Below are 23,256 nucleotides of genomic sequence, written 5' to 3' on the forward strand. Positions count from 1 at the left end.
TTTCTGTTTATTATCCAGGTGGTCAGGGAATGGTCTGTGCTATCTAACCAAGCTTGCAGACCCCTTTTCTGTCAGCTGCTTCTCTCCCTCTCCCCCACAGAGTCTTGCTGTAGTCAATTCCACTGAGCTCACTCTTCAAAATCATCTGAGAAGTAAGTGGTTGATGAGTCAGGCATAGTGGTGCCTGCCTGTAATCTCAGTACTCAGGAGGCTGAGGCAGGAGGATTGTTGTAAGTTTGAGACCAACCAGGGCTACAAAGTGAGCTCAAGGCCAGACTGAATTGCATAACGAGACCCTGTCTTAAAGAGACCACAATAAATAAATAAATAAGTACATGGTTGGCTAGGTTGAGGAATTTTGAGGGACTTTCTTGATCTAAATCATAATGTCAGTCTTGTGAGTTCATGCCCAAGTCCTTAGATGAAGGGACATAAAGAAAGATAAAGTAAGTTAAAACCCCAGTAATTTAGTAAATGAAAACTTCAGGATAGATAAGTATAACCCAGCACAGATATTAGACAGGCTTATGTGACAGTGCCAGGAGGCTACTGCATATCAGTCATACAGCGGTCACTAACTCCAGGTAATCTCTTGATCAAGAAAGGAGCAAAATGCCAAACAGCTACCAGCCAAGAAATGTGTATCTGTGATAGAGATCTCAGCAAGTGAACAGGATTGACAGCTCCCAGACCAGAAAAAGACCGTCTCATGGCTATGTAGCAGCCTTATTTTACTCAAGGAACTGGTATGGCTTGGTTTTTTTAAGCAAGTAGTTCAGCATGCTAATCATCTGTAAAACAATGCGTGCAAGCCTTTCATCATCTTATGATTTAATTCTCACAACTCTGCCTCCATCTTTTCCACTCAAATGAGAGTAAATTTGGGGGCTAAATAAGTCATCCAAAGTCACATGGTTAAATGGTGAGGAGTCAAGACTCTCGCTCAGATTTGTCTACTACAAACCTTACTCTCTTAACCATCAAATTTGCAGCCTAGCAGGAGTTTCCACGTGCAGACTCTGCCTAAGCTACCCTGGAAAGGCATGCCTGGTGAAGACGAGAGCAATGCCCACTGAAGAAATACAAAGTGAAGGGACCTATGTTGATTATTTATCTTCTCCCAAAACTAACCACACAATGTCCTAATAATAACTAGGATGTATATAAAACAGTGGGGCTTTGAAAACTATATATATATATATATATATATATATATATATATATATAGTCTTATTATTTAACATTAGAAATAATATAAAATGAAAATCATCAGAGCATAAGAAAAGGTGAAAAAAATTAAAAAATTAAAAAAAGAAAATCAATTTAGCAGCTCCAAAGTCTCAGATTAAATCAAAAGCATACAGCACTCACCTGAAGGATTTTATTGGCTGTTATTACTGGAGCTTCATCATTTACAGATTCAATATTCACAAAAAGAGTTTGGGAAAGACTTTGTTTTCCAAGCACTGAGCTATTTGCAAAGATGGTAAAATCATCATGCAGTGTCTCGCTATCATCATGAATGTAGAAAATCAATTCATTTTCCACCTATAGCCAACAACAATAAAATTACTAACTTGCTGAAATGTGATTTTAAAATATGAATTGTTATCAAGAAATTCTAATTTTGAGAATTTCTCTAAAATACAGAACTATGTCCTCATTCCATGAAGCTTGAGCTGACAATCAGAGGGCCAACTGGGATGGATAGAACAGTTTTTCTGAAATAATACTGCATTCTAGAAATAAGTTTAAGGTGAAACAGAGCAACTGAGCAATGTGATGAAGAAACTGCTAGACTGATAATCAGAAGATTTAAGTTCAACTGCTATTTCTAACACCAAAATGTGTTAGGAATGACATAATCCAGCCTTTCTACAAAGAACAACAGTAAAATTGAGGTTCGATTTGTTTATTTAAAATTGAAGTTGCTGATCATTTTCTTGGACAATTCACACTGTAGATTCAGGCTCTGAAACTTCTCTGACTAATTGTATTTCTCCTCTTTGGAGACTATTAAATTCCCTCCAAATTTCTTTTTTCTCATCAAAGAATACAATGGTCCCTTACATGTTCTTCGTAAATGAGATTACATCTGCTACCTCCTGATTTTACTCTTTCTCCTTCTAATAGTTTTTTGTGTGCCCCCCTTAAGGAACATCTTTAGGGTTCTACACATTATTAGTAACATGCACCTCCTTTGAACAGACACAAAATACACTGGAATCAAATTATTCTATCAAGGAAGATCTTCATCATTGTCATAATTAGAGGGCAAATATTTACTTTTATCTTCATTAGATTTCATCTTTTAAATTTTAATTCTGAAATAATTGTGTCATGACTTAGTCATTCTTCTGGTATTTGTAATAACCCCAAATTTGATCACAATGTCTTTCAGGTCTTTAGATTCTGGTGGAAATACTGTAAAGCAAAGAATTTAAAAATAAAAGGGAAATTGGTTTTAGTAAATCTGTGACCTAAACAACCAACGGCAGATAACTTCTAAACCCCAAAAAGAGTTGTTGAACTTCTGAAAAACTCTCTAGAATTGGGTTTATCATAATAAAATACAGCCAGTTTTTTTTTTAACATTTCAGCCTTATACATTCCTGTGGCTACTTCCCTTGAGCAAAGCCTTTTGATCTCTGCAAAGTATTTCTGACAAGAGTTGACGAGTTCAGGAAACCTCTCAAAAAAAAAAAAAAGTTGGGGCACCTGTATACAGGTGCTATAAAAATTTCTTTGGAGTTCAATGAGCAGAGGAATTCTAGCTGATAGGCTTGACACAGATTCCTGGAACATACTGTTTTCAACTATTCAAAAACAAACATGTAAGGGCACAGCAATCAGAAATTGGGAGAAATTTTAACCCATAGTACTTTAGGAACACAATATTTAAGTAGCAATCATCTCAATTTTTTCTTAGGGAAATATATCATTTCCCTACTAGATTGGCACTTTCCAAAGTGACACATCATTGAATAGTATTAATCATAAGGCCAAGAAAAAAGTGTATTGGATATTTTTCTATTCCTGACTTTAAAAATGTACAGAAATATATTGACGTGAAAAGAAAGGATACAACAAACTTGCATAAAATTTTAACAGGTCAAACCTTACCTGTTACTGTCATCAGTCCTGTTCAGGGCACACTGTGTGATCCTCTGCTTACATCTGCCCACCCCTGTCTCTTCCCTCAGGCTAAAAGATGAAGTCTCCAGCCCTTTCTCACTTAACCTGCTGCTATTCTTCCCCTTCCCATTCACACACATGCAGTTCCCTGGGCACTGGACCATGCGGAACTGCTCAGACACACCAGGTTGGCATTCGGCCTGCAGCTGCTCCCTTTTCTTCCCATTTGCCTGAATGGTCTTCCCTCCGCACACTCAAGTCATCCACCCATTGCCTCCTCCAGGTGTCTGCTCAAAAGCCACTTCTCAGCAGTATTCCCTGACCGTGCTAATAGCAACTGAATGCCCATGTGTGCACATGCACATGTCAGTAAAGGTCCTGGCATTTCCTGTGTTCCTTTCCTGGTTTTTATTATTCTCCATAGTACTAATCTTCATTCAACATGTCATTTATTTCACATCTTTATTTTATTTATTATCTGTCTCTGGATCCATCTCTCTGCCTTAGATTGGAAAAAAAAAAAAAAAAAAAAAAAGCTCCGCAAGGCAGGGATTACTATCTGGTTGATTCATTCACCACTTTATCCCCAATACTCAGAATGCCAATCCCTGACACATAACGAGAATTCGAAAACCACCTACTGAATGAATGAAGGGGTCAGTGCAGGCAGGCACTCCTCCAAGTCATTAAAAGCTAGAGCCACTGGTTTCATGGATTTGTGTCACCGTAAGTGAAAATGACAATGTTTCAAGCCCCAGGGTGTTGGGAGAGAGAGAGTGGAAAGTGGTCATCTAGAAAGCAGGAATACATGACCTTGACTTGTCTCTCTGATGCCACAGGAAACATGTTTAAATCAATGCACAGATTTCAATCAGTCATCCTTAAATACACTTTTATGAGGCACAGTAAGTAACAACTGACCGAGACATTATCAAAATTTAGTGCTTGGTCTCTCACTTAAATCACACCAAAAAAATAATTCAATTCAATTCAACTCACTGAGCTATTACACCTGACTATTACAAGTAATTCGTTGAGCCTTTAAGAGGGAAGCCACGATGAAGAGATCCTGCATGAGGCCACTAAAGAATCACCCTCTTTGGGTCCAAGGCACAGGAAGGAACCTTTTCAACTCTTGGTATTCTTCGTTTCACCCGTGAGCTCTTAAGTCTAGTTCCCTTGACATGCAATTGAGGACAGACTTCGCAGTCCATCTCCAAGTGTCTCTGCCACTCCTCGGCTTATGGGCTGCTTCTCATCCCCCAGCCCTTTACTTAAGACTTTCATGCCCTTGCTCATGCTGTAGGTTTTGTTTGCACTGCCTTTTCCCAGATCCCCATTACCTCAGCTCTTTTTCCTCAACATTCAGATTAAACATTATTCCTTAATGAAGACTTTTTTATGTTCTTCCCTGTACATTCCAATTTGAATCAACTGTACCAGTTCTATTATCCCATAGCATTATATGAAAATGCAAAATGAGAGGCAAGAAGAGGTATATTAAAGTTGCCGTGCCTGGCTCCTTCATGGCATTTCTAGAGTGCAAGGAATATGTTTTATTTAGCACAGTTAACTCCACCCCGTAACTCGGAGTAAGTCTTTAGTAAAGTTGCTCAAATCAGCTGATGACTTGAAATTTTAAAAGTACAATTAAGGAGCACATATATGTTCTTAGCTTACTAGACAAAGATATCCCAAAATAGTGATTACAAATGGTTTCTAGTCTGAAAAATATATACTGATAGAGGATTATAAAAGAAATGATGCATTCTACAAGCTACTTTTTAAAATTTAAAAAGTAATGGAAAGAATTTTTATTCGTGATTTAAAAAAACAAAAGGCTGACAATAATACTATTCTAACCCAAAACAAAGAAGTCCAATGGTAGCCTACAGTTGACCTTGTTTTTGTTTTTGTTTTTTATGACAACTGGATGCTACACTGGCAGTTGTGTCCAGCTCCAAGGAGTAGGTCACTTTGAACATTGACAGCCCTACATTTAGCACAGACATCACAAAGAGCATGTCTCTGAAAGCATGTGTTGGTTGAATGAGAAAATAAATGAATGAAAAAAATCACCAGTGATTAAAAATCTGGTTGTTACCTTAACATTGCTGAGAAATATAGTGGCAACGCAGCATTCATCTAGAATTAGGTAGCTAGAATGGAGCAGACAACTCATGGCATAATAGCAAAAGTTAGATGATGAGTAGTGTTTAACCTAAAGAAGATAAAATTCAGGGGAATTTGATTACTTCCTCTTTCCAGTATTAAAGAGTTCTTATCAATAAGGGTATGATCTATTCTGTGGGACAACAGAGCCAGGACCTGCAAGTTTCTAAGTGGCAGATTTCAGCTCAACCTAAATAATTAACAGTTGCAATGTTTCTAAACTAGAAGGGCCCCCCTCATGAAGTAGTAGGTTTCCCATCTCTGAAGATACTTGACCAATGGCGGAATACTCTCTCTACATGGATGCTATAAAAAGACTTCTAGCATCTGACAGGAGGTCAGACTAAATACCTCACAGATCACATTTCCCATGAGTCTAAATGATAAATGTCAATTTTTTGTCTCTTACCCGACCTACCCAAAAATATTAACTGAGATTTATTACCTGTTTTCTGGTAAATCTCATTAGCTTCACTCCTGGAAAATGAGAGCTTTCAACATAACCATGTTTTGGTGGATCTAGAAGAACAAATTCACAGTCAAGTCCTTCAAAATATTTACTTGGAATTTTGAGGTAATCTTCCAGAAGTGCTCTGGAACCACCTTCTTGAACTGTAAAATTCTGCATCTCCAGAGGAATCAATTTAGGGACAATATCTAACAGGATTTCCATTTCACTCACAATTTTGAAACCATTTATCACATCTAGGAAAAAATGGTCCTGTTTTTGGGCAGGAGCTGTCTGAACATAAAGGATATTGCCATCATCAACATCCTGTTGTGTAAAACTCAAAGGGAACTTTTCATCGAGGCTCAAGCTGCCTTCTTCTGGTGTAAACTTTTGGAGGTATCCATGCATTGGTGGAGTTCTTACCATGAACGCTGCCTCTGAAGGAATATTGTATTCATTCCAGCCTTGAATTTACATGCACAACACACAGGCACAAAAAAGAAAAACATATTAATAAACTTAAGAGCCAACACTACTGATTAACAAAGTTATTTTCTACTAATGCCCACAAACAGCTTAAATTACAATCAGACTTGACACACAATTTAAGCCGAGATCTGATTGGGTGTCCATGACAATATTTTCAATACCAGCTTCAGTTATGCAGAAAAATAATGGCCAACAACACTTCTGTAGCTACAAATACATTAACACGGCCTCATATGCAGTAACAAAAAATACCAGAACTCAGAAAGTTTAGATGAAAGAAATAAATTGTAATTAGGAGAAACAAAAGGTCATAAAAGAAACGGAAGTTAAATCACTAAAACTGTAAGGACTTAGAAGAAATATTTTTTTCTCATCTATGTCAACCAGCTCAGCATTTTCCACACACTTTTAATTTACTGATTCAGCAGAATCATCTCAAAACTGTGTTTGCAACTGACTTACAGTCACTGAAGTGCACACGCCCCTTGTGGTGAAATATGCCCATTAACTCTCCAAACCCGAAAAAGAATTGAGAAAAACTGCTGGACCTTCTGATCTCTTAGTCAAAACTCATTATTTAGTAAACACATTCTGATTTTTTTATTAGTTAATTTTTTGGCTCATTTTAGGTAGGTATACATAATGATCACATTCATCATAGGTAATTTGTACCTGTACATGATATAACTTGATTATTTTTTCCCATTCCTCTACCTTCCTTTTAACCCCTCTTGAATTCATTTCTATTTGATAATATTGGATGCATTTAGCACATACATTTGCAGTCCTGAAGTTAGATTCAGAGTGGTCTGTGTTTGTGGCCAATTATCATCAATATTAGCTTTCTCCCCCGTACCCTGTACAAGATGACCCTGAGCATCACAACTCTCCTAACTGATCTGCAGGGTTCTGCCTACTGTGTTTCCAAGCAAAAGCAGAGCAAACCAGGTGTTCTCACCTTGCTCCTGGTATCACACTGGCTAAGTCAGTTTTATCTATCAAATTTCAGGGAACTAAACAAAGGAACATTCAGAAATAAGGAAATAAGCTGTATTATATAGTATCTTCTGCTGTCATAGAAATTCTTTTTAGGTTTATTAATTACTGCTTCATCTCATCATGAATGTAACTCTGAACAAGTAAAATATTGGCAATTTTTGTTAACAATGAATAAAAGTAAAAATCTCTTATGTTTCCCTTCCTTAATCCTAAAGTACTACACCAAACACACATTCAAATGAATGCATTGTGAACACAGCTTGAAAATAAGGCTGGACATTACTTATATGCCATTTCCAACTATAGGAAACCTGGTACTATTACATGCATGAAACCCTCCTACATTTCTTCTCAACAGTATCCACATTCTAATCACTTCTAATACCAGGAGAAAAGTCAATACAAAAAACAATCTTTCAGAAGTAACCAAATACATCATCACCCTCTGTGATTCCAGAAAACAAGACTGCTTGGTGCTTAGGATGACACTTACCTGAAGCCTTCCTCTGCTCAGTTTTACTGGTTTTCCTTCTTCAACTATGGGGGTCTTTCTGTGCCAAACTTTACTGTGATGGTGGTGATCCTCCAACTCCACTTGAACACAGACCCCCACTTCTAAGTATGCATCTTTAAGTTTCACTGTCAAGTTGAATGTGTCAGAGTTGCCACTGCCATCGTGCCTATAAATCACATGTCCTTTCTTCAAGTCATGTTGGAAAAAGGATGAGGACACAGAATTGCTGACTAGGATTCTGCCATGCTTTGGGGGCCACGCAATGTGGAACTCAACCTCGACATCTGCTCTGACATCTTGGTTTGTGGTAATGCTCAGGTTAGCTGCTGTGAGGCAGCTGTCTTTTCCTCTCTGTACAAGAAGCTTGGTGTTGTTTGCTATCTGAACATAGGGGTCTGACACAATGACCTCAAGAAAGGATGAAGTGTAATGAACACCATCTGTCACAAATAGCACAAAGCGGGCAGAGTCTGCACCCTGATGTTTGAAGAGGACGCGTCCTTCCCACAGATCTTCCTGGGTGAACTGGTAAAGTTTTCCATGGGGTTGCTAGCTCGTACCAACTCTCCATTTGGAATGTCCCGCCGGGTGTACAGCAACTGCCCGTCATCAAAATCTAAGTCAGGGTCATGGTAACAGAGGTCTGCCAGGGTCAATAAGTGCTGGCCATTCCACACAACATGAAATGCCTTATCTACTACATGCACTAGCCATTCATCATTTTGTAATTCAACAGAAATGTTGACTTTGATTTCTGTAGATAAATGCTCCAAATCAAAATCCTTGGCAACTCCTTCCTGGTGTGGAAATACCACAACAAAGAACTCATCACTCTGCGTCTCGCTCGCTATGTTCTGATCAGTGAATGCTGTGATACTGTCATTACTTTCCAGGGTATCTGAAAAGCTAATCAATTTCAGGCTCCCATGCTGAGGACTCTTAATGACTTTATATTGGAAGATATGATTGTCTCAGGTTTGAACAAATAATTCTGATTGTGTGATCAATTTCCCTTCCCCTTCTTTTACAAGCAATTCTCTGTTTGTTAGAATAAATGCATGTCTCATCTGCTTTCAAGAGTATTCTGAAAATATAACATTTTTATTCTATGTGTTTTGCAATAATCAAAAATTTACAAGTATCCCATGAGTCTTCCCTTGGCCTCTGCTGAGGTTCATAACTAATCTGAGAGTCTGTAATATTTTTTTGGCTGAATATTGAGTTGGTTTTTAAAACTTGATTGTCAAATAGCAATTTTCCTTTCTTAGGTGGAGTCAGTAACTTGAAATATATTTCCCTCTCTGCTACTTCCACACCTTCTGTTGTAGCCTGCAAATGATCTGAATTCAATACTTCCTTGTTCATAGTATTGATCTCTAGAAGAACATTTTTCACAAGTGTAAATTTCAGCCATTGTACAGTCACAGGAAGCATGAGCTCTTTGCTGACCTTTCCTTCTATGGTAACTTTAAATTTAAAATGATCCGTAACATTTTCCTGCTGTAGTTCTTTGAATGTACTATAGTACCGAACCCAACTCTTATTGATGGAATGCTGAGAAAAGTTACTAACTTGTTTCCATTTCCCATGTGACCCCCAATGTTGAATCTGGCCAAACTGAGGTGGGTGAGTGATGTCATAGTGAGTCTCCATCTCATGATATTCACCATTAACCTCCACTGATAAGTTACTCAGTGTAATCAGAACAGTACCACCCCGTGGTACAACCACATCAGTCCTACTGGCCACTTCAAAGTTCCAAGGAACAGCCATAACCCGTAACATTGCTGTGTTGCTAACCAGCTCACCATCACTTGCTCTCAGGACAATTCGAGAGTTGCGAAGCCCACGGTGCACATAAAAAATGTTGCCATCTGTTAAATTCGTGTGTGTGAAGCCATTTATGGTTCTTCCAGGTTCGTTGGCATTTTCTAAAAATCCAGCATCTAAATTGAAGTTGCCAAAAACTGAAAAACCAAGACTCAAAGAATCTGTGTCAGAATCTGACACCTGTATTATATTTGGGGTCAGCCTTTTCTTCAAGTTCTCAAACAAAGAAGCATGTTTCCTTCTGGGAGTTTAAGATAAGGGGGGTCATTCACTGGGATGACATTAATGTTAAAGACATAGGGATCATGGTCCTGCAGATAGAATGGCATTTCCTTCTGATTCTTAGAAGTGATCAAAAATGTGAAGTAATCCATAGGTTCTTCTGAACCATCATGGACATACCACACCTTTCCTTGCTGTAAATCTAACATAGTAAAAGCCTTTGCCCTTTCTTCCTCAGATGAAACATCTAATTGAAGGAACCCATGAATAGGCATTTCCTTTATTGTAAACAGTATTTGAGAACAATTGAAAACCAATTCCTTAAATTCCATATTCACCTTCATATGCTTTTGTTCCAGTAGGGTTTGACCATCTTCTTGAACCTCCAAGCTATTCAAAACCAAAAAAGAGCTACTTTGATCTTGAGGAAAAAGTTGACAGCATCAGGGACTATGGTGGAATGGAAAGCCTCTGACTGAGGCAGATTTGCTAGTGTTATAACAGAAGGAGTTGCATTATCAGTATTCTTGATTTTGCACCCAGAAGAAATATCTTTGGAAACTAAGGCATTCCTCAATGCTCTCTTTTGTGAGTTTGCTTTCAAGTCTTGTAAGCAGCCTTTCAAAGAGATTCCTCGAAAAGATTTCCTAGGCACAGAGGCAAGGTCTAACATCTTCACATCTTTCCACAGTTGATTGTCAAGACCTCCTACAAAAAGGGGGCCTTTTGATATAAATGGCTTATTTTGCAAAAGCAGCAATGTCCTTACTCCACGTTCATCTACCATGAGATCCAAATGTCCTCCCGTGACCTAGAGTTGAATAGCATGCCATTTGGTGTCACTAATTAAAAGAAGAAAGCTCAGTTTTACTTGTATTCATTCCTATGTGAGCCTTCAACCAACCCTCATGTATTTCTGATTTTTTTTTTTTTTTGTACTTTTACCGGTACTAGGGATTGAACTCATGACCACGACCACAGGCTTGCAAGACAGGCACTTATGCCACTGAGCTAAATCCCCAGTCCCCTACCTTCATGTATTTCTAAGGCAACAAAATCTTCCTTACCTGACTGAAATAAAAGCAAGACTTGCTGAGTTCCAGTTTGCAAAGCAAATTCCAATACCCCTCCCCCTTGCACCTCCCATTCTGGAAAGGTGACATAGGATCTAGAGCTACAGAAATTGATGGCTTCATCCTCCCCTACAAAAAACTGTTCACTGCATCCTAGTGACATGTCATAAACTTTCTTAAACCCAGGGTAAGATCGAAGAGATATTAGGATCTCTGTATAGTTAAATACCACATCCTCCATACATCCTCGGAAGTCGGGGACCTTTCCATCTAGATAAGAGACATTAAGTCCCCCATGGCCTCCTATGTGGATTCCATGTTGAAAGTTAAAACTATGCATCCCACCAGCCACTTGGCCACTTGTCTCATAATGTTTATCAGTAAGCAAGGAAAAATTATCCTTAATAAAATACAGTTCCACCAAATGCCACACCAAGTCATCCACACGAAGTCTTTGCTCATGGAAAAGCACTTGTTCACCTGTGCCCAAATTCACTCTCACCTGAAAAAGAAAGAATTATAATTGACCACTTTCATCTTATTTCTCATGCCATTGTGTTTTGCTGAAGAAATAAGGCTGGTGTGGTCTGAACATGGTTTTTCCCTACCAATATTCCTATTGGGTGTTGGACCCCAATGCAGCAGTATTGAGTAGTACTGGTCCTTTAAATGGTGGGTAGGTCATTAACAAGATTAATATTTTTCTCAAGAGAATAAGGCCTCACTTTTGTGAAACTAGATTAGTTAATACAATACCAGGTGGTTAGGACAGGCTGCAAGTTGTCAAAATAGGTTGTCATAAGGCAAGTCAAATTTTCTTGGTGTTGACGCTCTTTTTCTCTCATTATATGCTTCTTTTCATCATAAGGCTCTCGCCTGAAGTGGAGCAGATACCGGCACCACTTGAAACTGAAAAACTGTGACAAAACCATAGGCATTTTTTGTTTAAAAAAAAAAACAGGAAATAAACTAAGATTGGGGCCCCCTGCACACACTGACACCCCCCCCCACACACACAAACACACACATACATTGAGAGAAAAAGAGAGAAAAATGGGCTTAAAAACTGTTTTACCTTTATAGATTATATGTTGAAGTAAAAAAACTTTAGGACCAGACTGTTTAAGAAATGCTGGCATAACTGGACAATGCCCTATCCTGTACAAATGGCACATCACTTTATTCTAGTGAGGTAACACTAATCAACATGCATAGCTATTTCCCCTTTCTTGCTTGCTTTTTTCTCTCCAGTAATTGAACATGTAGGTGTTTATATGGACTTTTAAAAACCATACCCATAAGTTTCCTGATAGAAGTTCTATTATGCAATAGTCACTTTTCTAAGCTGCAAGAAAAAGTAATCCCTGAGGTTTGCTGGCTTGAAATTTTAATTGAAGAGATAGCTCAGAGGAAACTTCTATGTTGCTGAGCTCCACATAGCTTTCACCATAAAAAGACACTAAAGGAGAAAAAAGCATAAAGTTACTACATGGATTAGACAATGGCTATTTCATTTCATTATCATCCTATTTCAGGGACAGACCCGGCTGAAGAAGGCTGCCTTGCCCAAGGCCACACAACTTTCCAGGGTGACCCACAGGTTCAACATTTGTGTGCACAGATTCAGCGTCCTCTGACCCTACACAGGGCACCTCTAAGGGTTATTCCTTCTTCTGAATCCTCAAGAGGATTGATGATCAAGGCTTTTACTGAAACTAAATCGCAGCTCAACTTCACTGTCTAAAACTGCATTCTTCCTTCCAACTGGGTTTAATTTTAAGAACTTTCTCTTATAAACCTCTTACATCCTAATTTCCATCTCAGACTCTACTATCCTAGGAATCTAACTTGTGATGATTGATACTGGACGTGGCCTGAGAAAGCAATCACTAGAATGAGATGTGCAGCTAAACCACTTACCACCGTGACAGTAATTAGGATCCCATCACTGATGATAGGGAATCAGTGATAGTGGGCTGCCACAAGAACATATTGATCCCGCTATGAAAAGTATAGGGCAAAAGTAACTATGAGAACAATGGAATTTGGTTGTCTAGCGACAAGATTGAATGAAGCTCTGGGAAAAGATAAGGGAGAGAAAGAAGAAATTAGCAATTACAAGCTAAGTGTGAAATCCAGGTCTCTGTGGCTAAATGCAAAGTCCTTTTCACCTCCTACAGCAGGAAGGGAGAGGAAGCTCAGTCTCAGATGCAGGAATTAGGCATCAGAGTAGTCAAGCTAACTAACACAGGCTTGCTTTTACAAGGCCAGGGCCCTCATTGGGATGACTGAGATCCTGCCATAGAGAATCGCATATGTAGGTAGACACATGAATTCATCCTGAGTCTCCAGAACCCTTGGGCGCTCTGATCCTGCAGAAGTGTCTCATCCTCCTATTAAGACAGCCACTCTCCCCTGATTTAAAAAAAGACACAGAAACCTCTTTCTGCAGGGCAATCTCTGACCTCTGAACATATGATGGTATTTCTCTCCCTGCCTTTTAGACCAAAAATATGGGTTAAGTTACAACATAACTTGTGCGAGGACGTATTGGTTTTGATATGGAAGAAGGGAGCTTGATCCTAAAAGAATTTCAAGGCCTACCCAAAATGTATAGCTAATAGCTAGAAGAATATATATGGGGCTGAAGAAGCTTGACTAGGGCAGGAGTTGAATAGGGAAGAGTTTCTAGGTTTTGGAACACCCTCTGAGATACAGGACATAACACCCTGGCAAAGACTCCTGAAAACAGTCCAAACTCACTATTAAAGTGGCTTCTAGAAGAATGGAAAATGAAATGGCCCATTATAAGTGAGAAAGCAATGGCAGAATGGCCATGGAAGATGGTGGAAGAAGAGATTAAAAGGGTGAAAGTGGTATGTCCTCAACTGAACATGTAGAGGGCCAGAAGGCATAAGCAAGCCACATGAGATGGTAGCCCCAACCTCCTGTCACTTACCATGGTTGTATCAGCACCCTTCCTTCAGCTTACAAGTATGGCTGCATAAGAATCTCTTACTGCCAGCTGATGAAGAACAAATCCCCTGAGTGTGATTCATGGATGAGTCGGCTTCATCTTATGGATAAAACTAGAAAATAGACTCTCACTATACTTTAACTGTTCCTAGCAGTGACCATCTTCTGCATCTCCCATGAGTTTCCCAGGACCAGGGGCCAATCTTTCATATCTTTAGTACATATCATAGTGCCTCACACAAAAGTGGTATAATATATATATTCTGTTGGTATCCCATCTAGAACTCTGTTAACAGCTATACTCAAGCTACTGAAATGCAGTATACAGAAACCCCAGTGAACTCACACCTTTACTTGGAAGGAAACTAATAACCAGTCACTTGCTGAAATAAAATTCAGTGCTACAAACCACGCTCCTCCAGAGCCTGGGATGGATACGATGTCAACTAAAACCACATCTATGCTTGGCTTCTCTTGCCCTATCCTGCTTCCCTTGCTTTCTTAAAACGCTCCTGGGAGAAATCACTCAATAATTCTCTTACTCTAGAATCTCTGTCTCAGGTTCTCTCTCTAAAGAATCTGACCTAAATTAACTAGAGAGCAAGAAAACATTTATTATGTTACATAAAACTGACGTATTTCAGGTAATGAATGTAATCATTATCTACTACAAACAGGTACTGATAAAAAATTTTAAAAATAATCACCATTTTTATAGACCAATAACAAGTTTGCTGAGACAGCAATCATGAAAGCAATTTCATTTAAAATAGCTACAAATAGAATAAAATACCTAGGAACAAACAATCAAAGAAGTGAAAGATCTCTATAATAAAATGAAAAAATAAATTAAAGAAAACCCCCCAAAATGGTCTTCCCATATTCCTAGATTGGAATAATTCACCTTGTTAAAATGTCCACACTATCCAAAGTAATTCACAGATTCAATGTAATATCCATCAAAATACCAATGATATTTTTACATAGAAAAAAAACTAAAAACTCTCATTGAAGCACAAACAACTATAAATAGATAAATAATTTCAAACAAAAATAACAAATTTGGAAACACCATCGTACCTAATTTTGGTATGATGGTACTGGTACCAAAATAGTCAGACTAAAGGACTAGAATGCAGATCCCAAAATAAGCTCAGATATCTACAGTCAACAGATTATTGAAAAAGGAACCAAAAATAAAAATTCAGAGAAAAGAGAGTCTCTTTGATAAGTGATGCTAGGAAAATTGGGTGTCTCTATGCAAGAAATTGAAACTTGACCCATTTCTCACTTTGTACAAAAATAAATACAAAATGGATCAAACACCTAAATGTAAGACTGAAACTCTAGAACCACAATAGGTAAAGATAGGCAAGATACTATCAGACAGTAATATGGACAACAGTACTTTTGATATGACTCAAAAGCACAGGAAATGAAAGCAAAAAGAAAATGAATGTGATTGCAACAAATTAAAAAGGCTCCACACAGCAAAGAAAACAACAGTGAAGAGAACCTACAGAACAGGAGAAAACACTCGCCACCTATTCATCCAGAAAAGGATTAAAAGTCAAAATGCATAAGGAACTCAAAAAATTTAACAACAACAGAGAAAGAAGTAATTGAATCAAAAACAGGTAAATTATCTGAATAGAATCTTCTGTAAAGAAGAAATACAAATGACCAACAATATGAAAAAATGCTCAGTATCCTTAGCCATCTGAGAAATGCACATCCAAACGATAATGTAATATCATATTACTTCAGTAAGAATGGCTATATTAAAAAATAAATACTGCTAAGGACACAGAGAAAAAGTAACTCTTATATACTGATAGTACAATTATTATGTACAATTAGTACATATTAGTACTAATTAGTACAATTATTATAGAGAACGTTGTGGAGATTCCTCAAAAAACTAAAAGTAGATATACCATCGGATCCCATCTCTGGGTACACAGGCAAAGGAAACAAAACTGGCATACAAAGGAGACTTCTGCACTCCCATGTCTATTGCATTGCTATTCATTAATAGTTAAGATATGGAGTCATTCTAGTTGCCTATTGCCAGAAATACAGGTAAATAAAATAAGATACATACATGATTATTATTCAGCCATGAAGAAAAACAAAATCTTGTCATTTGTAGTAAAATGAATGGAACTGGAGGACATTATATTAAGTGAAATAAGCCAGATACAAAATGACAAGTGACGCATGTTCTCTCTTCTATGTGGAAGTTAAAAAAAAAATCAAATTCAATATAGAGAAATGAGGAGCAGAGGCTGAACAGGAGGGAAGGAGAGTAGATAAAGGGAGGTTGGATGTGATCTGCACATATCATATGTAAGTACTGAAATATCACACTGAATCCCACCAATATGTACAACTAATATGTTAGTCAAAAACTTTTAAAGTCAATATTAATAAATAAGTAAATAAAACTATTAAATAATTAAATGCAATAAAACTGCAAGTTGAGCTAAAGTCATTAAAGACACAAGGAATTATAAACTCCAAAGCTCTCTCTGAATTTACTCTTCTGGCCTCCATATTACTGAATCTTCACCCCCATCTCTGTTTTTGATGTTTAAAGGCTATATTGTTAAGAAGTGCTCAAAACCAGAACATGTTTTCTAAGTTATAAAAGCTACTGATGAGAATGACTAAGTAACGTTAACAAACAATATCCCCATGTTTTCCCACGTTTTACCTCTTTAGCACTAAATCAAGTTCAGTCCCAGTTAGTAGCCAGGAATTTCCATTGCCTCAGGAGAAAACAAGGAAGTGGGTTCAAAACTTTTGCTTTGGTAGCCTGAAGCCACTTTATGTCCTCACATACCTTCAACTTCACCCCCAACCCCGTTGTGTAATCTTTAATTATGTGTCTCAAAATACCAGCAAACACCAAACAGAAATGCAAGTGAACTTGGCTTCTCAACAAAGGTAATCCTTACTGCAGTGAAGGAAAGGGTATGGTTTCTATATCACTGGAACAAATCAGGTTAAACAGAAATCAGAGATGATGTCCTGGTTCTTCTGTGTGCTTATATAAAAGGTGAAATGCTTGAATGGAAGCCAAAATTTGGTAGGCAAATATTTTTCCTGAAAAGTAAACATTTATATTGGCCTGCAGTCCCTCCCAAATCTGTGATTATTATATTTATTACTGTATCATCTAAGAATGGGTTCTCATTCCTTCTTCCAAATGGTGTTTTTCTGGCGTTTTATTTGATTTGGGGTTTGTATTTGTTTGGCTTACTATTTCCAGATTTTGGGTTTGGTATCTACTTAGAAGATGAGAAACCTGAAGGAAAAGCTTAGTTTTGTTTTGTGTTGCTGATGCATATAGAACCAGAAATTCTCAGTGAAAGTTTGGGGAACAAATAAATGACTCACTAACCAGATCTCCATGGACAGAGAGCTATTCACCAACAGTATGATCTATATTAAGGAGAATTTTCTATTAGGGAGAGACAGATCAGTTCTGTGTTTTAGAAAAAATGATCTGGTGGATGCATAAGAGTAAAATAAGAATAGGATGGAAAATAATTAGGAAAGTATTTAAAAAGAGATTTCAGCAATGGTTTGCTTTCACTGAAAATCAGTATTACTATTAGTCAGCTTTCTTTTCACCACTATGACTAAATAGTACCTGAGTGAGAAAATCAGCTTAGAGAAGAAAAGGTTTATTTTGGCTCAGTGTTTCAGAAATTTCAGCCCACAGTCAGCTAACTCCAAGGCAGAAATGGTGTAGCAAAAGCAAAAGGGCATGTCAGAGGAAAGCTGCTACCTCCTTACTGCTGCAGAGGAAAGGGAGAGAGAAAGAGCCGGAGAGGAAGGGCTAGAAACCAGACAGTCCTCGGAGTCAGGTGCTATGATTTTCTCTCTTCAACCAAGTGAGTTAGCTCTCCTGCTTCTGTTAGCTCCCAGTTAAGCCATCAAATTGTGCGCTCATCACTGCATTAATTCACAGATGAAGTTATAGCCCTTATGAGCCAGTTTCCTCAAAGCCCAACAGCAACCAAGCCCGCAACACAATGAGTCTTTCTGAAGGAAATATCATATCCAAACCATAGCCATTATCTTTCCATAATACAATATTTTTGTAATGTTATATTGTGCCTTTTCGTGTATTAACAATCTTCCAGAGCCAGGTATGATGGCCCCGCCTATAATCCCAGCACTTGGGAGACTGAGGCAGGAAGATTGCCAGCTTGCTGTGAGTTCAAGGCCAGCCTGCATTATGACCCTATCTCAATAAAAAAAAAAAACAATCTTCCAAGTACATTTTATGGATATCATAAGTATAGAAGCTTATTTTAAAATTAAAATGAAAAACAGTAATAAAACTTCCCTGATAAACTATATTCATTATACAAAGTCCTCAGATGAAATCCTAAAAGTAAGTCTTGCATTACTTAACAGCTATTACATATGCTGTTTCATTTGAGATCAGTACTGTCACTTGGAAAAATGACCTGTTGCCTAAAAATCAATTTTTGAGAATCTCTGTAGTGTTTGTTACAATGTTTACATTGTGTGAAAATCAAACTGAAGTTGAATATTTATTCAAAGATAATTGACTTCATTTAGTACTGTAGAAAAAGATAAAACCTCATAACTATGAAATAATGGCACAAACATCCAATATGTTCTGAAAGACCCAACTTCCTTTATTCATTGAGTTAACTGCAACAGATAAAATTCTAAAAGTCTCTGCTACAAAACTCAGGTACATTAAATTTAACGGCAAAAGAATCAATGAACCTTGATAATTTTCCCCCAGACTGCATGGGAGGTGGTTGACCAGATGTTCAGAGGGCTGGAGTGATGGCAGTTCTAACTCTGTATCCTTATGCTAAACCTGTTATAGACACTGCTGAGGGAGGACCCAGGCCTACTGCAAAGATACAGGTAAAGCTAGAGCAACCTGCAGCCCTGGACTTCTTGTAGTTGCAAAACACAACCCAGCAGGCTCTCAGCTGTCTGTACATTCCCCCAAATATTAGCCTCCAGGTCAATAGCTCGGGATGGGACCTCCAGTTACAAAGTGGGAAACAGAAGTTACTTACCCTCACTTCCTCTCATGGGAGAACTTCCGGGTGTACTGTGTGGGACTCTGCAGATTGTGCCCAGCATGGTTCCAGAGTGTTATTCTTTTTGTCTTGGATGCAAACAGAAACCTCTGGAACTGCCTGTGAGGCAGTCCTAGTGCATGGCCTGCCCTGGTTGTGCTGACATCTCCTTTCTTAGTGCTGAAGAGGCTGTGTCCTAGACTGGATGTCTCATGTGCAGCATCTGTGTGTTCCTCTGTCCTCCTGCTAGGATGGGAGGGAGTTTTTTCAAACTCCATTCTCTGGTCTGAAAGTTGGTATTGGAGCTTCTCTAAAGCTATTAGTCTGAAGCTCTCTTATGGCACCTGCCATCTTATGCCCCATCAGAGTTATATATTATCTTTTACCAAGAAACAAACTCCCTGATTTCTACTGCTGCTGTAATAAGCTACCACATTTAGTAGCTTAAAATACAAATTGATTATCTTACAAGTGCAGAGGTTAGGAGTCTAAAATAGGTTTCACTACACTAAAATCAAAGTGCTTGCAAGGATGCTATCCTTCTGTAAGTTCTGGGGGTGAATCTATTTTTTTTTTCTTTTTTTCTAGCTCTTCAAGGCTACTTGCATGCCGTGGCTTGTGGCCCTAGCCAGCATCATGTCTAACTTCTGCTTTCCTTGTCACATCTTCTCTGATTCCGACTTTCTTGTTTCCCTACTACAAAAGCCTTGTGATTATATCTAGAATCCATTCAGATAACCCAGGATAATCTCTGCATCTCAAAATTCCAAATGTAATTATATCTGTCAAGTCCCCTTCAACAACTAAAGCATCATATTCACACATTCTGGGAATTAGAACACACACACCCTTGGAGGGTCATTTTTCTGCCTACAGTATTCCCTAAAGGCCATTCTGTCATTTAGTCTTACTTATTTATTTATCTATTTTTGGTACCAGAGATCAAACTCACAACCTTGCTCTTACCAGGCAGCAGGTGCTTGAGCCATTGAGCTAAATCACTGGCCACCCATGTTTGGGCACCTATAATTTGTAGGTTGCTGTACTAAGTGCTAGGAACACAGAGGTCAGTAACACAGCAGCAGTGGTAAAGGGGTCCAGAAACAAAGGATGTGAGTGTTTTTGTTTTGCTTTGTCTTACATCTATAATGCAATCTTATTTTTTTTTAAAAGGCCAGGAACTTTCAAATCAAAATGTGGACTTTTGGCTTCCCTAGGAAAATTAGATTGTCATCCTCATAGCATAGCAGCTATGCATGAGTCGTGGATGCTTCAATCTCAAGGTCTCCACCTCTGTGTCACTCCTGCCACACTGGCTGCTGTGTGGCTCCCTATGACTCACTGACTCCTGAAAGCATTTGGATTTGAACACTACAGCTCTGAGGCACAAAGGGTAAGGTGGCTGCTGATACATTTACTGAGGCAACAGAAGAAGACTATTTGGACTTCTCAAATTGTTGTCATCTAAAAACAATAGTGAGGACTTGACATTTTTTGGTCTCTAATTTATAGCCCAATTTGCATCTATCTTGATTGGCATTTGCACATGTACCACCTACTCAGTGCACAAGTCCTCACAGGTAGAAGAAGGTTATTGTGGTTCTCTTTCTCCCACCCCAATTCAGTAACACACCACATGCAGATTTGCCTGGCCCAACTACATTATCTCACTACAATTAAGCAAGTTCTCACCAACAGGATAAGGTATGCTATGGTCTGGTTTGTTGGAGGCTGGTTTCCAGTGTGGCAATGTTAAGTGGTAACATAGGGTCTTTAATAGGTGGGTCTAAAAGGAGATCATCAGGTTGTTTTTGATGACAGGAACCAGTTCCACGGGAGACATTTTTTCCATAAACAGGGTTGGGGGATGCTTTCAGGATCAGAGTCTCATAAGGAGCACACAACTTAGATGCCTTGCGTGTGCAATTCAAGCAGACTTCATGCTCCTATGAGGATCTAATACTACCACTCTCTGACGGGAAGTGGAGCTCAGGCTGTAACAGGATGGGGAGCAGCTATAAATACAGATAAAGCTTCACTTGCTCCACACAGCTCATCTCCTGCTGTGTGGCCTGGTTCCTAACAGGTCAGTAACTCATGTAGGTCTATGGCCAGGCAGTGAAGTACCCGGGGTTTAGGATATAGCCCCCAGAAGAGATTAAGGTAGTTCTCTGGGGAAAACAAGATCAGCCCCTCCTCAGTCTCTGGTTTTTTCTCTCAGCATTTGCCCACTCTCCCACAAGCTCCTGCCATGATGCCAATTGTCATGAAGTTTTCACCAAAGCCGGAACAGTGGTGTTTGGACTTTTGGTCTCCAAAACCACAAGCTAAACTTCTTTTCTTTAAAAAAAAAAAATACCCAAGCCCCAAATATTTTGTTATAGCAAACAGACTAATACAAGGTATTTTAAAAGGTACAGGGTACTGCAAAAAAAAATTAGTAAATATACATACAAACACTGTAAAGAACAATAGTTCAAAGGAATGTGGAGTGCTGGCATACCTTTTCCTGGACAAGTTCCTCAGCCTTGTACAAGGCAAAAGAAGTAACATTCTAATGAAACCTGACAAGAAGATAGTCAAAACTAGAAATTAACATGCTATTGATAATGCAGACCTAGTACTTTGTGTATAGTATCTTGAGAAATTGGCTGGGGACAACAGTACTGATTTACAAACAGAAATACACCAGAGTATATGATAGAGATATTTTTATTGAGATAATATCTTTTTTGCTAGACAAAGGTAGCTTCACTGTAACACTTGCCAAGCTGAGGTTATATCAACCTAGGTCCTTCAGGGACTAAGAGGAAAGCAGATCTAAGCCTTAGAAAATTAGATTCTTCAAGCCAATACCCAGGATCACTCAAGATAAAGGAAGAAAACCAAAGTCAGATCACAGACTAGCAGTCTACTCAAAAAAATATTTCTCCAGCAACTTGAGACTATCCTCATAAGTGAAATAAATCAGACTCCATTTGTAAATATCATATTGTCTCTCTAGTATAAAAAATAATAAAAAACTGAAAGAGTAATAAGATCCAAAATGTACAATATATATTGTAATAATGAAAGGGAAAATCTCTAAAGGATATAGCTGTATGTATAAGGGTGCAACACAGATAACCACACTGCTAAGTTTTTTTAGTTCATCACACAAAACAGTTTGCACTGTCATTGTTTGATTGTCCTCTTTTTATGCTTTGATTTTGTAACTTGAACAACTACTTCTGGGATAACCATGTGTAATTTATCAACTAGTGATTTCTTACTGGTTTTTTTGAAATTCTGTATTATTTCTACCCTTTTTTCTGTTTTGCTTTTTTCCTTTAAATAAAAAAAAGGAAGAAAATATTTCTCCAAACACTCAAAGTAGAATTTTCATGAGACTTTTATATACAATGTTTGCCATGCAGTCAGAGCCAACGGTGAAGAACACATGTGTTAAAGAATATGAAGTGGAATTCTTTACTCAGCTCTTAATTCACATTCTTTAACCCTAATGGATTACCCAAGCTAAATGCACAGAAACAGAGGAATACAGGAGAATGAGTAGGAAATGGCAGAAGTGAATGTTTATTGAATATGCGCCGGTTGCTAGATGGTCTTGTGTTGTATTTATTCAAGATTCTCTGAAAACACTATTGGCATCTCAGTTTTAAAAAGGGCAAAAAATCACGAGTCACGTAATTAAAGGAACTCGCCCAAAGTCACTCTGAGAATACAACATAGCACTGGGACTGATACCCTGGTACATCTGACTCTACCCTACCCTCTTCCACCACCCACCTGGCTTCCCTGCTCTCATGTCCACCACAGGATCTGTCCCCAGCCCATCCACTGCCCTTGCAGTCTCTCTGGTCTGCATCTCACACCTTCCTCCCCAAGGCCACAGTCACACATGAGGCCTCAAAGTCCTCGTCCACTCTGTTCTGAGAACCTGACAGAAAAAGAGGCAAAGGCCACGCAGAGGAAGACCCAGGCAGAAAGGAGGGAGATGAAGAAGGTGCAGAGACCGGGACAGAGTCAGTCCCCTCCACAACCCAACAAAGAGGAGGGTCAGGAGTCTCCCCCCAGGGGTGGGGGCGTCGCTGGAGCAATTCTCTCAAGCAGTGAAACCTAACCGAGCAAGAGTAGGCAGTGATGACACTATTTGGCTACGCCTAAAATGAAATAAGAAAGTCTTCAAAACTTGGTCTACATACTGCAGAGATACAAGGCCTTTTATTTAGAATGTGTTCTCTAAAAATATATGTTCTATTTCATAGATGAATTCAATGTCAAAGTCATGGAGGGCAGGAAGGCGCAAATACC

At 38.5% G+C, this 23,256-nt stretch overlaps 1 protein-coding gene across 1 annotated transcript in view; it reads right to left on the minus strand.

Annotated features, from left to right (window-relative positions):
- LOC100728146 (chondroitin sulfate proteoglycan 4-like) overlaps positions 1–22,810 on the minus strand; it is a 57,926-nt gene extending 35,116 nt beyond the window's left edge. Inside the window, 11 exon segments of the mRNA XM_063257882.1 lie at positions 1,368–1,548; positions 5,753–6,222; positions 7,736–8,299; positions 8,302–8,812; positions 8,814–9,815; positions 9,818–10,231; positions 10,234–10,660; positions 10,662–10,722; positions 10,850–11,387; positions 12,181–12,344; positions 22,732–22,810. Of these exon segments, the coding sequence (XP_063113952.1) occupies positions 1,368–1,548; positions 5,753–6,222; positions 7,736–8,299; positions 8,302–8,812; positions 8,814–9,815; positions 9,818–10,231; positions 10,234–10,660; positions 10,662–10,722; positions 10,850–11,387; positions 12,181–12,344; positions 22,732–22,810 (4,411 nt within the window).
- Between the last annotated feature and the right edge of the window lie 446 nt (positions 22,811–23,256).

Source organism: Cavia porcellus, unplaced genomic scaffold (genome assembly GCF_034190915.1).
Source record: "Cavia porcellus strain 051 isolate PalLab524CR breed Dunkin Hartley unplaced genomic scaffold, mCavPor4.1 scaffold_11, whole genome shotgun sequence".
Lineage (NCBI taxonomy): Eukaryota > Metazoa > Chordata > Mammalia > Rodentia > Caviidae > Cavia > Cavia porcellus.